The following is a 12872-nucleotide window of genomic DNA, read 5'->3' on the forward strand; positions in this document are numbered from 1 at the left end:
CTTAATTAACATTCAGAGGAAAAATAAAAACTCACCATGATTTGAGCATGCCCATTAGGAAAAGAACTAGAAGAATCTGCATTGATGGGATCCTGACAGTTTCTCAATCGGCATCTAAATGCATCCTGAACCTGTGGCGAGGGGGAACACATTAATTTTCTTCTCTCTTAATAATGACAAGATACTGTCTATATTGGCAATCATCTCTGAGGCAGTGGTAAACATTGCTTTTAGAATCTTAAACCGATTTTGTTTAGTTCTTAATATCAATACTGGTGTATCTGGACTTTTTCTGTATGCCACGAAAATTTATCACTTGCCATAACCTATAGAGGGAAGTGCTGGGAACTCCTTAGCTATCAAAATAGCTGTATTTGGCTCAACACTAATAATTCTTGCCAGAAGGCAGATTTATTCCACTGTTACAAATAATATGTGTATCTTTGAAAGGGGATTTACTATTTGGTGTAATGTAATCTTCCTAACAGCTTTAAATATTGTGAAAAATGAGATTACTCAATGATCTTTTGACTGAAATTGATTTGGGATGTTTCTTTTTATACATCACATAAGAAATCTTTGAGTGGACTATTTCTTGTTTCACTTCAAGTACTATGCGCCCTGATATAAAAGCAAAACACAATGAAACAAAAGGGAAACAGAGCAGCACTTCTTCTGGTGGACTGTCTTGCCATTAAAAAGTCACTCTGCAAAGCCAAACTTCCTCAATATGCATTCATAATCAAATTCTGAAGGAAGAACAAACATATCTCAAAGTTCTAAAAACATTATGGTAATTCTTTTATTAAAAAACAAGCAAATCACCATGGCATGTGTATACCTATGTAACAAACCTGCACATTCTGCACATGAACCCCAAAACTTAAAGTATAATAATAATAAAAGAGTAAAACGAGTCAAGGAACATAAATAGCTGAATAGCAAACACAAAAAGTAGTTGATACTTGTTCTGTTCCTGCAATGTCTCAGCATTGGGCTGTTCTTTCCACTTTCAGAGGTTTAGCAAGCTCCCCATAAGCTGTTGTTGGACAGCTTTACAAGTGACTACTTATCCCAAGTCAATGTCAAAGTCATTTCACTACTTGGTTTTTCCTAACCTCATATTACTGACCTTCTCTTTCTTGTTTAATACAATCTGTTTTATTTGATTAAAAAACAAAGCATAGATGATATTTTCTCTATTATACTGAAGCAACATGATAGGGACTACTAAGGTTAATATATAAAGATCTTCACTTTTGAGAAGCAAAATATCTTGTCACCATTTTGATGTGAGATGTTCATACTATACCTGTTGGCCAGACAAAAACAAACCAAAACAAAACTGATCATATTAAGTTGTGCTTATCTTCCTCCTTTGTCCTCTCACCCATTTCATAGTCATTAGTAGCCTCTTTCCTAAATTGCCACATTGCAGGATTTGAAAACTGACACCAAGTGTAGTCACCACCAAAGACTGGCCAACTGGCTCAATAATGAGACCTCTGTCTGCTTCTATTTCTCTGCCTCTGGTTCTAATCCTATAGATATGGCCATTAGTATCTGTGAAATAAAGGAGTGGTGATAGATTCAGTGTTCTCTGACCTGTCTTCCATTCTATTATTCTAATAGTTCTAAAGCTAAAACTTTTTTGAAAAATAATGCATTACCTGATACCCAGCAGGTAATTCCTTATTTCCTTTTTCAAACACATCAGTTAAAGTACAGATGTGGTGAAATCTAGTCTGATCATCTTTTCCTGAAGAACTGAATAAATATTTACAACTAAATCATCTAGCTTTTCCTGATGAAGGAAACACAACCAGGCAAAGTTAGATTTCTCAGATGTGAAGGCTTTCAAGCTCCTCCTTTTTAGACTAAGAGGTCATTGTAGGTTTTAAAGAGAGACATTAGTAATGAGTCTCATATTTGTCAGATCATTACTTTTTCTATTATGCAGATACTGGATTTGGGGAAACCACTAAGAAAGCGTATCTTTTTTTTTTTTTAGAAAAAAAAATCATAGAAACCAATGTCAGAAAAACAGGTACATATTAATTTTCTGTTTGTGCCTTATGGCAACTATTGAAACACATTTTACAGAGGAAGATAAACTGTGTTAGCAATGGTACCTTCTGAGAGCTTGTCTCATGAAGATTTCTATCAAATATATTTCTAAATCAGCATATATAATATGTGAAACATTTTGTTAATCTCAAATATTAATTCAACTGGCCCTTTCTAACCACTCCCAATTTTTGGAACTTCAGAGTATAGTTGTCAATATTTTTGGCTGACGGTGAAATATGGAAATGTAATTTCTGTGGGGTTCTCTTCAAAATCAACTCTTAACTGCTTGAAGGAGATGGAAAAGAAATCCAAGTCTTTTCAGAACACACACACATATAAAATCATTATCTTCCACTACCAAACTTCCAAATAGAACAATAGAGTAAGAGTATTGCTACACTGAATGATGACATCAGCTTCGTGAATCATTAAATTATATTCAGAAGAAATGTAAATCAAAAAAAGCATAAATATTCTCCAGTAAATTCAAGGTTATTTTAATGGTCACATAAATGTCACAATTTAAGTGCTAGGTTCTCTGACACTTTTAGTGCCTCTGACACCTCTAATTTAGAAGGATTTACAGAAGAAATTCTACTCAATTCCAAATGCTTCATTATATTTTATTTTTTAAATCTTAAAAATGTATTGAGGGAATCTGAACGAATTGGTCTTAAATATTTGTCCAACACTGTCAGGAAAGAATGATTAGATTAGATTTCATAGTGCATGTTTCTTATAGAAGAGAATATTTCAAGCAAGATGTTATCTGGAAAAAGCATTCACAGCTATTTGAAAACATTTGGATAATTAATTTAATTTTATATCTGGTAAAGAGAGGTTTAATTTTGGTGAATCAATGTGAATTGTGCTGATGAAGAATAATTGAATTTTTGTAAAAAGTTAAGTTTATATTTTAAAGAAGCAGAAAACACAAAAAAGAAACCTAGAAGAAAATCTAGGCAAAACCATTCAGGACATAGGTGTAGGCAAGGACTTCATGACCAAAACACCAAAAGCATTGACAACAAAAGCCAAAATAGACAAATGGGACCTAATCAAACTCCACAGGTTCTGCACAGCAAAAGAAACAGTCAGTAGAGTGGATCAGCAACCAACAGAATGGGAAAAAATTTTTGCAGTCTACTCATGTGACAAAGGGCTGATATCCAGAATTTATAAAGAACTAAAACAGATTTACAAGAAAGAAGCCCATTCAAAAGTGGGCGAAGGATATGATCCAACACTTTACAAAAGAAGACATATATGAGGCCAACAAACATATGAAAAAATGCTCATCATCACTGGTCATTAGAGAAATGCAAATCAAAACCACATTGAGATACCATCTTACACTAGTTAGAATGGCGATCATTAAAAAATCTGGAAACAACAGATGCTGGAGAGGATGTGGAGAAATAGGAACACTTTTACACTGTTGGTGGGAATGTAAATTAATTCAACCATTGTGGAAGGCAGTGTGGCGATTCCTCAATGACCTAAAAATAGAAATCCCATTTGACCCAGCAATCCCATTACTGGGTATATATCCAAAGGATTATAAATCATTCTACTATAAGGACACATGCACACGAATGTTCATTGCAGCACTGTTTACAATAGCAAAGACGTGGAACCAACCCAAATGCCCATCGATGATAGACTGGACAGGGAAAATGTGGCACATATACACCATGGAATATTATGCAGCCATCAAAAACAATGATTTCGTGTCCTTTGTAGGGACATGGATGAACCTGGAAATCATCATTCTCAGCAAACGGACACAAGAGCAGAAAATCAAACACTGCATGTTCTCACTCATAGGTGGGTGTTGAACAATGAGAACACATGGACACAGGGAGGGGAGCACTACACACTGGGGTCTGTTGGGGGGAAATCGGGGAGGGACAGTGGGGGGTGGGGAGTTGGGGGGAGAGAGCATGGGGAGAAATGCCAGATATAGGTGAAGGGAAGGAAGGCAGCAAATCACACTGCCATATGTGTACCTATGCAACAATCTTGCATGTTCTTCACATGTACCCCAAAACCTAAAAGGCACTAAAAAAATTAAAATATTCAATCATTAAAAAAAAAAGAAATAGAATCTAGATCTTGCTTTCTCAATCAGAATATTGAAATATTCTGTGCCAATAGTGACATCTATCATGTCTGGCAATAATATTATTGTTTGACTTACCATTTGGAAAATCACTCATTTTAGGTAACAACTAAATTTAAAACTTATTAGATATTAAAATCATTGCATGTTTTAGTTCTTATGAAATTAACATTTAAAAAATTGCTTGATACCAGTAAATGCTTTTTTTTTTCTAACTAATAGGAAACAATTCAGTATTTAAGAGAAATTATAGAACGAACAGTTACATCTAGACTTCAAAATTTTTTCTTTTTATAATAATCTGTATTAGATCTTTCACCTTAATTGATAGGCATAGGGTCAAATATCTGCAGGAGGAGCAAGGAACATGATATATAACTAACATTGGGATATTTAGGAAACTTTAAGGCAATCTAATGGCATGTTGCAAAATGAAAAAAAAAAGAAAACGGAAAGGTCAGAAACATCACAAAATAAGGTGAAGGAAAAACAATAAGCTATGAAGGTTGTCTCCTGAAAAGAATTCATCCATGCACTTCCAAAGTTATCTTGACTGGCTTCTGCTGGAGGTTGCTTTAAAAACTCCTGAAACAGCTATAAACTCTGATGGATTTTTGGATGAGACTTCAATTCAAAGAGATTTGCAAGGGTGTGTCCCACTCTGGTCTCCTGAACCAGAAGAAGGATTCAGTTCATATCAACAGCAGCAGGCTGAAAGCTTCTGGATTGGTCCTCGCTCTGAAGGCAGCTGGCAGAGTGTCATTGTGGGATCCAGTGCCAGAGTTAGAGATTGCTAGGGAAGAGCACCAGGCAATGTTTGGCAGTGTTGCAATTCAGACAAACCTCACAGGAAAAGGCTGCACAGTTTGAAATGGGCTCTGTATTTAGCTACTGAGCAAGTCAGACCCTGAATCTTCAATTTTAAGAAGACCATTTCACCTACAGCAATCTTTCTTAATTTCCTATTCAAGAGGATCATTCTAAATCAGGAAAATACATTCTTATAATTATTTCTGATTTTTCCTTCAGAGGAGAAGAGAGTCTTATATGGCCTCTTACTTTTTGAATCTCATTTTTACTATTGTTTCATATTTGAGCAAACAGCTTTTTGTAATCATTAAATTCTATACAATCTAATCATGAATGACTTCAATTTCATATGTATTATGGAAGTTGATATGACAATTGATATGAATGATTTATGAGTGACAATATTATTGAAATATTAAATGGCTGCTCATAGCAAAGGAAATAAACAAGTGAAAGTCTGACATTTACTATATAATGAGAGAAAAATATGCACTCCAGACCCAAACTTCAGTCCCAAGGACTTTCTATTAGAATCCCTTAATATCTAAAGGAGCTATCACTTAATCTCTAGAATTGTTACACCCTTTTACGTTAAAATTACTTTTTATATCAGTTTGAGGACGTCATACAAGGTTCTCTAAATGATATTTCACATAAATGATCTGAAAAAAAAAGGTAGCAGCACTTTTTCAGCGTGAGAATAGAAAGGAAGGAAAGGGAAATTGTGAGTCAAACACCAGTATCCCATGCCTTCTCAGGTGATATTTCATTCCAGTCTCGTGCCACCCTCTTTGTGGCAGACATTATTTCAGTGACATACAAGACGACCTTGAAGCTTATAGAGCTTAAGTAACTTGCTCAAGATCATCATAATAAATAGCAGAGCTGGGAATGGAATCAGGTCAGTTGACTTGAAAGCTAGTCTTCATTCCAGTGTGCCAGCCTATTGCCTTACTGAGCAAAGAATAAGATAGTTTAAGTGAAGGAATAAACCAAAACAAGTATTTCCAACCGGCCAGAAATTAAGATGCTGTACCATAATTTCCAGCCTTTTATGATTTAAATAAAAAAATAAATGAGTTAATCAGACAAGTTTTCAGTTTGAAGCTTTATTGAAGACATAATGAACCTCTTATTACTAGGTTAACAACATCGTAAGGCCAACCTAGGAGTGGGAAGGAGAGGGAGGTGAGACTTGCCCATCCATATGTCTATGTCCACCTAATCATCTTTTTTTTTGTTGTTGTTGTTTTGAGATAGAATCTCACTCTGTTGCCCAGGCTGGAGTGCAGTGGCATGATCTTGGCTCACTGCAACCTCCGCCTCCTGGGTTCAAGCAATTCTTGGCCTCAGCCTCCTGAGTAGCTGGGACTACAGGTGCCCGCTACTACACCTGGCTAATTTTGTTGTTGTTGTATTTTTTAGTAGAGACGAAAACCATGTTGTTCAGGCTGGTCTCAAACTCCTGACCTCAGATGATCTGCCCTCCTCAGCCTCCCAAAGCGCTGGGATTACAGGTGTGAGCCACCGCGCCCAGCCTACTCTTCTTGACTATAGACAGAAACACCGTGCTGCTACCCAGGGTAGGAGACAGCTGGGAGGGTAGTATGAGGCTCCCACAGAACTGTTGGTAACAGCAAGCCATGGTTGGATGCTACCTGGCAGGCATGCCAGAGTTTGTCAATTCTGTTGTGAACTCTCTTTCTGAACTTTTTTACTGATGTCATCTCACCTACCTGCCTTCATGCTCTTGTTAACCCCTTAAATCTCTGCATGCATTGGAAGAACCATGTGTGAAAATCAAGACTGATGTAAATATTCATAATATAATTGCAATTTTGCTAAATCAGGAAAGCTTAATATGGCAGGAGAATTAGAATTTATACCTTACTTAAGAAGTGGGATAACTTTTGGGTGAAATGAGGTTGGTGGTTTCTTGAAAAGGTATGTAAGAATATGACCATATTGTCCTTGCCTGTCATGACTATGCTCTTATTTAAAAGCAGTTTTTATACTCCTCATTCTCTGTTCTGGTAAATCCAGGTTTATTTGGATACCTGTAGACATTCTTCCACATAAAGGAACCTCATTCTATTTTTTTTTTCTTTTTAGAGATGAGGCCTCACTCTGTCACCCAAGCTAGATTGCAGTGGCTCAATTATGGCTCACTGAAGCCACGACCTTCTGAGCTCAAGCAACCCTCCTACCTTGTCCTCCTGAGTAGCTGGCACTACAGGTGCACACCACCACACCTAACTAAATGCTTTTAAATTTATTTTGTAGAGATGCGGGTCTCATTATGCTGCCCAGGCTGATCTGAATGTCCTGGCCTTAAGCAAGCCTTCCATCTTGTCTCCCAAATAAAGTGCTAGGATTACAGGCATGAGCCACTGTGCCTGGCCCCACATCCGATTTTATTACAAACAAAACAACAACAAAAATCTGAAGTGTATTTCTTTTTGAACTTCGAATCAGGCTGACAAGGATAAGGCTCTTAACCAAATACCATCTTGCTTAATTCTTTTTTTAAAAGAAATTGTTATTATACTTTAAGTTTTGGGATGCATGTGCAGAACGTGCAGGTTTGTTACACAGGTACACATGTGCCATGGTGATTTGCTGCACCCATCAACCTGTCATCTACATTAGGTCTTTCTCCTAATGCTATTCCTCCCCTAGCACCCCAACTCCTGTCAGGCCCTGGTGTGTGATATTCCCCTCCCTATGTCCATGTGTCCTCATTGTTCCACTCCCACTTTTGAGTGAGACCATGCAGTGTTTGGTTTTCTGTTCCTGTGTTAGTTTGCTGAGAATGATGTTTTCCAGCTTCATCCATGTCCTTTTTATGAACTCTTAGTATTTTTATGGCTTTTTTATGGCTGCATAGGATTCCATAGTGCATATGTGTCACATTTTCTTTATCCAGTTTATTATTGATGGGCATTTGGGTTGCTTCCAAGTCTTTGCTATTGTGAACGGTGCTGCAGTAAACCTACGGGTGCCTGTATCTTTATAGTAGAATGATTTATAATCCTTTGGGTTTATACCTGGGAATAGGATTACTGGGTCAAATGATATTTCTGGTTCTAGATCCTTGAGGAATTGCCACACTGTATTCCACAATGGTGGAATTAGTTTACACTCCCACCAACAATGTAAAAGCATTCTTATTTCTCCACATCCTTTGCAGCATCTGTCATTTCTTGACTTTAATGATCGCCATTCTAACTGGTGTGAGATAGTATCTCATTGTCATTTTGATTTGCGTTTCTCTAATTACCAGTGATGATGAGCTTTTTTTCATGTCTACTGGCCACTTCAATGTGTTCTTTTAGGAAGTGGTCTGTTCATATCCTTCGCCCACTTTTTGATGGAGTTGTTAGTTTTTTTTCTTGTAAATTTGTTTAAGTTCCTTGCAGATTCTGGATATTAGCCCTTTGTTAGAGGGATAGATTGGAAACATTTTCTCCCATTCTGTAGGTTTCCTGTTCACTTTGATAGTTTCTTTTGTTCTTCAGAAGCTCTTTAGTTTAATTAGATTCCATTTGTCTGTTTTGGCTTTTGTTGCCATTGCTTTTGATGTGTTAGTCATGGAGTCTTTGCCCATGCCAATGTCCTGAATGGTAATGCCTACGTTTTCTTCTACAGTTTCTATGGTTTTAGGTCTTACATTTAAATCTTTAATCCATCTTGGGTTAATTTTTGTATAATGTGTAAGGAAGGGGTCCAGTTTCAGTTTTCTGCATAAGATCAGCCAGTTTTCCCAACACCGTTTATTAAATAGGGAATTCTTTTCCCATTGCTGTTTTTGTCAGGTTTGTCAAAGATCTGATGATTGCAGATGCGTGGCATTATTTCTGGGGCCTCTGTTCTTTTCCATTGGTCTGTATCTCTGTTTTGGTACCACTGTCTGATTTGGTTACAGCTGTTCTGCTTTGGTTACAGTAGCTCTGTAGTATAGATTGAAGTCATGTAGTGTGATGCCTCCAGCTTTGTTCTTTTTGCTTAGGATTGTCTTGGCCATACAGGCTCTTTTTTGGTTCCATATGAAATTTAAAGTAGTTTTTTTTATCCAATTCTGTGAAGAAAGTCAACAGTAGCTTGATGGGAATAGCCTTGAATCTATAAATTACTTTGAGCAGTATGGTCATTTTCACAATATTGATTCTTCCTATCTATGAGCATGGAATGTTTTACCATTTGTTTGCGTCCTCTCCCATTTCCTTGAGCAGTGGTTTGTAGTTCTCCTTGATGAGGTCCTTCACATCCTTTGTAAGTTGTATTCCTGGTATTTTATTCTCTGTAGCAATTCTGAATGATAGTTCACTCATGATTTGGCTGTTTGTCTATTATTGGCATATAGGAAAATTTGTGATATTTGCACATTGATTTTGTATCCCGAGACTTTGCTGAAGTTGCTTATCACCTTAAGGAGATTTGGGGCTGAGACGATAGTGTTCTCTAAATATACAATCATGTTATCTGTAAACAGAGACAATTTGAGTTCCTCTCTTCCTATTTGGATATGCTTTATTTCTTTTTCTTGCCTGATAGTTCTGGCCAGAACTTCCAATACTATGTTGAATAGGAATAGTGAGAGACGGCATCTTTGTCTTCTGCCAGTTTTCAAAGGGAATGCTTCCAGTTTTTGTCCATTCAATATGGTATGGGCTGTGGGTTTGTCATAAATAGCTCTAATTAGTTTCAGATACCTTCCATCAATACCTAGTTTATTGAGAGTGTTTAGCATCAAGGGCTGTTGAATTTTGTTGAAGGCCTTCTCTGCATCTATTGAAATAATCATGTGGTTTTTGTCATTGGTTTTGTTTATGTGATGGATTACATTTATTGATTTGTGTATGATGAATCAGCCTTGCATCCCAGGGATGAAGCTGATGTGATCAAGGTGGATAAACTTTTTGGTGTGCTGCTGGATTTCATTTGCCAGTATATTATTGAGGATTTCCACATGGGTGTTCATCAGGGATATTGGATTGAAGTTTTCTTCTGAGCAAGCTCAAAATGTTAGAATCTGTACCCTGACCCTCTTTTCCCTAAGCTACTTATGAACTCTCTGAAATCTATTTCAGTTTCATTATGAGACCACTCATAATGGCCACTTATTATGGTCACTGAATACCCTGACCAGAAAGCACAAGACATCACTTAGTCAATGCTATGTCTTCAAATGCTATAAGTGATGTTTTTCTTTTGGTGCTGCAGTCATAGCTATTAAAAAAAAAGTCACTCTAGGGTCCAGGATTACATAATTTGCTTTATGCCTCAGTGTGCTTCATATGGTCCCAGAGAAGACTCTCTACTATTCACCAAAGGCTCCACTCCATGGAAACAGTATGCTCAATAACCTTTGTCCATCTTCCTCTATCTGAAATCTTCACTTCCTTAATCCTCTAACTTCATTGTTCCCTTTAAAACTCATGAGTTTTGAAGTCTTTCATCACCTCCTCCTTCCTCTCAAAGACGAACTAAAACAGCGGACCCGTGCTGCACTAAAGGAAGGCACAGATATACCCTTCCATGCTAATGAGTCTTACTAAATTTCCCTGTAAGTAATCAAAGCTGGAGGTTCATGTAACTCTCTATCTAACCTATATTATATGCAATATGGACTCTTTACAAATTATCTAGTTATTTCATTGCTACTGGCTTTATTTTTAAAAATGATTTACTTTGGGAGATTATTGGTTTTAGATTAGATAGGTAAGGATGCTTGTCTGTGTTACGTCTTCACTGCCATGCTCATGTAAAATCATTTTGTTTATCTGTACACTTTGTGGAAATAGTAAGACTAAATAGGAAGTAGGCTTTAAAAGGGTGGGAATGGGAGAAAGAAGAAAGAAAAGTGTTTATTTTAAGCATTTTGCTACAAAATGACTTTACGGGTTTGGATACAGATGTTGGGGCTTCATCTGGTGCAGCCTAGACCTCCTGCCAGTGCTTAGGAAAGAAAAAAGCAAAGCTTGGCCCTGCTAGTGATGCTACAGAACAGCCACAGGATTCTCACACAGTGACATGACAAAATTATCCACTTAAGCACTTTCCTTTTATCCTTCCATTTAGTGAAAGAGTTTTATTGTAACTTATTTTGTATCACGATCTTGTGATTTTCCACCTCTGACATCAAGCTGTAAGATTGTCTTAGAGCCAGGCACAGCCAGAGACAGAAAGATGAGTAAAATGTGCAGGCACCAAGAAAGTGGTTTCCTAGCAACAGTAACTATTTCAGAGGTTTCATAACTCCTGTGTTGTTTCCATTTCCATAGCAATGCAGGGAACAGTAAATAGTATGTTTTGTTATCCGTTTAATTCAAATAAATTCTAATCAAGCCATGATGGATAAATGAAGAAAATATCTGTATTTCTATTCGATTCTGTCTTATTAGCTGTTGTACATATTAGCTTCTAAGATTTAGGTTCTGTTGCTAAAAGTATGTGTTGTGATAAAGCAAATCCTTTTTTTAAAAAAATTCTTATTCTTTTTGTCTTGTTTCTTTTTTCCCCAGAGAGATTTAGTAAGTAATTCAAATGAAAAGTTATTCCAGAGGAGGAAATTGTATTTTCAGTAATACAAGTTTCATAAAGTTTAAATATTAAGATTTTAGGTCTGAAGGTCAAAACGAATAGTTAGGTAAACATTCAAATTTTTCTTTTAGTGGGATATAATTGATTTGGCAGAACAGAGTAATCATTTCTCCCTTCTCTACTGATATGAAATGATTTTAAAATTGGACCCACTAAAAGTAAAGGCACTTTTAAAATAAATTGGGTTCTATACACACCACATTCAAAATATCCCAGTTATAGTGTTTCACTTCTTTTCTCCTTCGTTCGGGCAAGGCTACATTCTCCCCCTGTAAAGACCCACTTCCTCCACAGAAATAGTAAATATGGGTAAAGCCTGAATTTGTATTGGGACAGTCATTAAAGACCAAATTCTGTTAGTATCCGTCAAAAATACATAGAAGTAGAAATACGTCTGTATGTATGTATGTGTGTATATATATATATATATATATATATATATATATATATATATGTGTGTGTGTGTGTGTGTGTGTGTGTGTGTGTGTGTGTATATGTATATATATATCCAGTCTATAAATTAAAAATATATATTTTGCATTGCTTATATATTTTTAAGAAAAGACCACATAAATTTTAGTGAAGCAAATATTTTAAAGAGAAAAGCAGTAGGGATAAAACTATATTTCTAGGATCCAATTATAAATTAATAGATATAAATCACTACCTAATGTTTTACATGTAGCTATCATTTCCATTCGCTTTGGTATATCTTTATGAAATTATTGTTCAGTGGAGACAGAGAGGATATGGGAAGATACTTCTCTTAGACCATCATAAATGTCAGGGCAATGTGATCACAAGTAACCTGAGATAGACCCATTGCTAGTGTCAGGCAATATACCTTTAGAAGGTAACAAAGAATTTCTGTGATCCAAATGAGGTCTCCTATGATATCTTCCTTGGGATCTGTAAAATTGTTCTAAACAAGGGCCTTTGGGTGTTTAAATAAAATCTTCCTCTAGGAATTCAGAAGCAGACTTGCCCTATAACTGAAATTTGCTCTGTGTATTTGTAGCAGTGTTACAGGATATTTTTAGTGTTCAGTACAAAAAAAAAAAAAAAAGGAATATGTGATTTGTCATTTCAATGATGGAGCTAAAGAGTGTTATGACACTCTGCTGTTAACTTATTTGCTATAAAATTTTTCAACTGGAACTAATAATTAAAAATGCAACAACAGATATGTATCCATATTTTTATTTTTCATTAGTACAGAAAACATGTATTTAGAGACATCTACTTTAGCAGAATTATTTATCATATG

General features: G+C 36.1%; 1 protein-coding gene across 3 annotated transcripts in view; it reads right to left on the reverse strand.

Moving 5' to 3' along the window:
* Positions 1-12872, reverse strand: part of ADGRB3 (adhesion G protein-coupled receptor B3) — a 740902-nt gene that overhangs the window by 37460 nt on the left and 690570 nt on the right. For all 3 annotated transcript variants that reach the window (XM_074398120.1, XM_074398119.1, XM_074398121.1), the window contains one exon: positions 36-131. In XM_074398120.1, the coding sequence (XP_074254221.1) occupies positions 36-131 (96 nt within the window). The remainder of the gene's footprint in view (positions 1-35; positions 132-12872) is intronic.

This window comes from Saimiri boliviensis, chromosome 4 (assembly GCF_048565385.1).
Source record: "Saimiri boliviensis isolate mSaiBol1 chromosome 4, mSaiBol1.pri, whole genome shotgun sequence".
NCBI lineage: Eukaryota > Metazoa > Chordata > Mammalia > Primates > Cebidae > Saimiri > Saimiri boliviensis.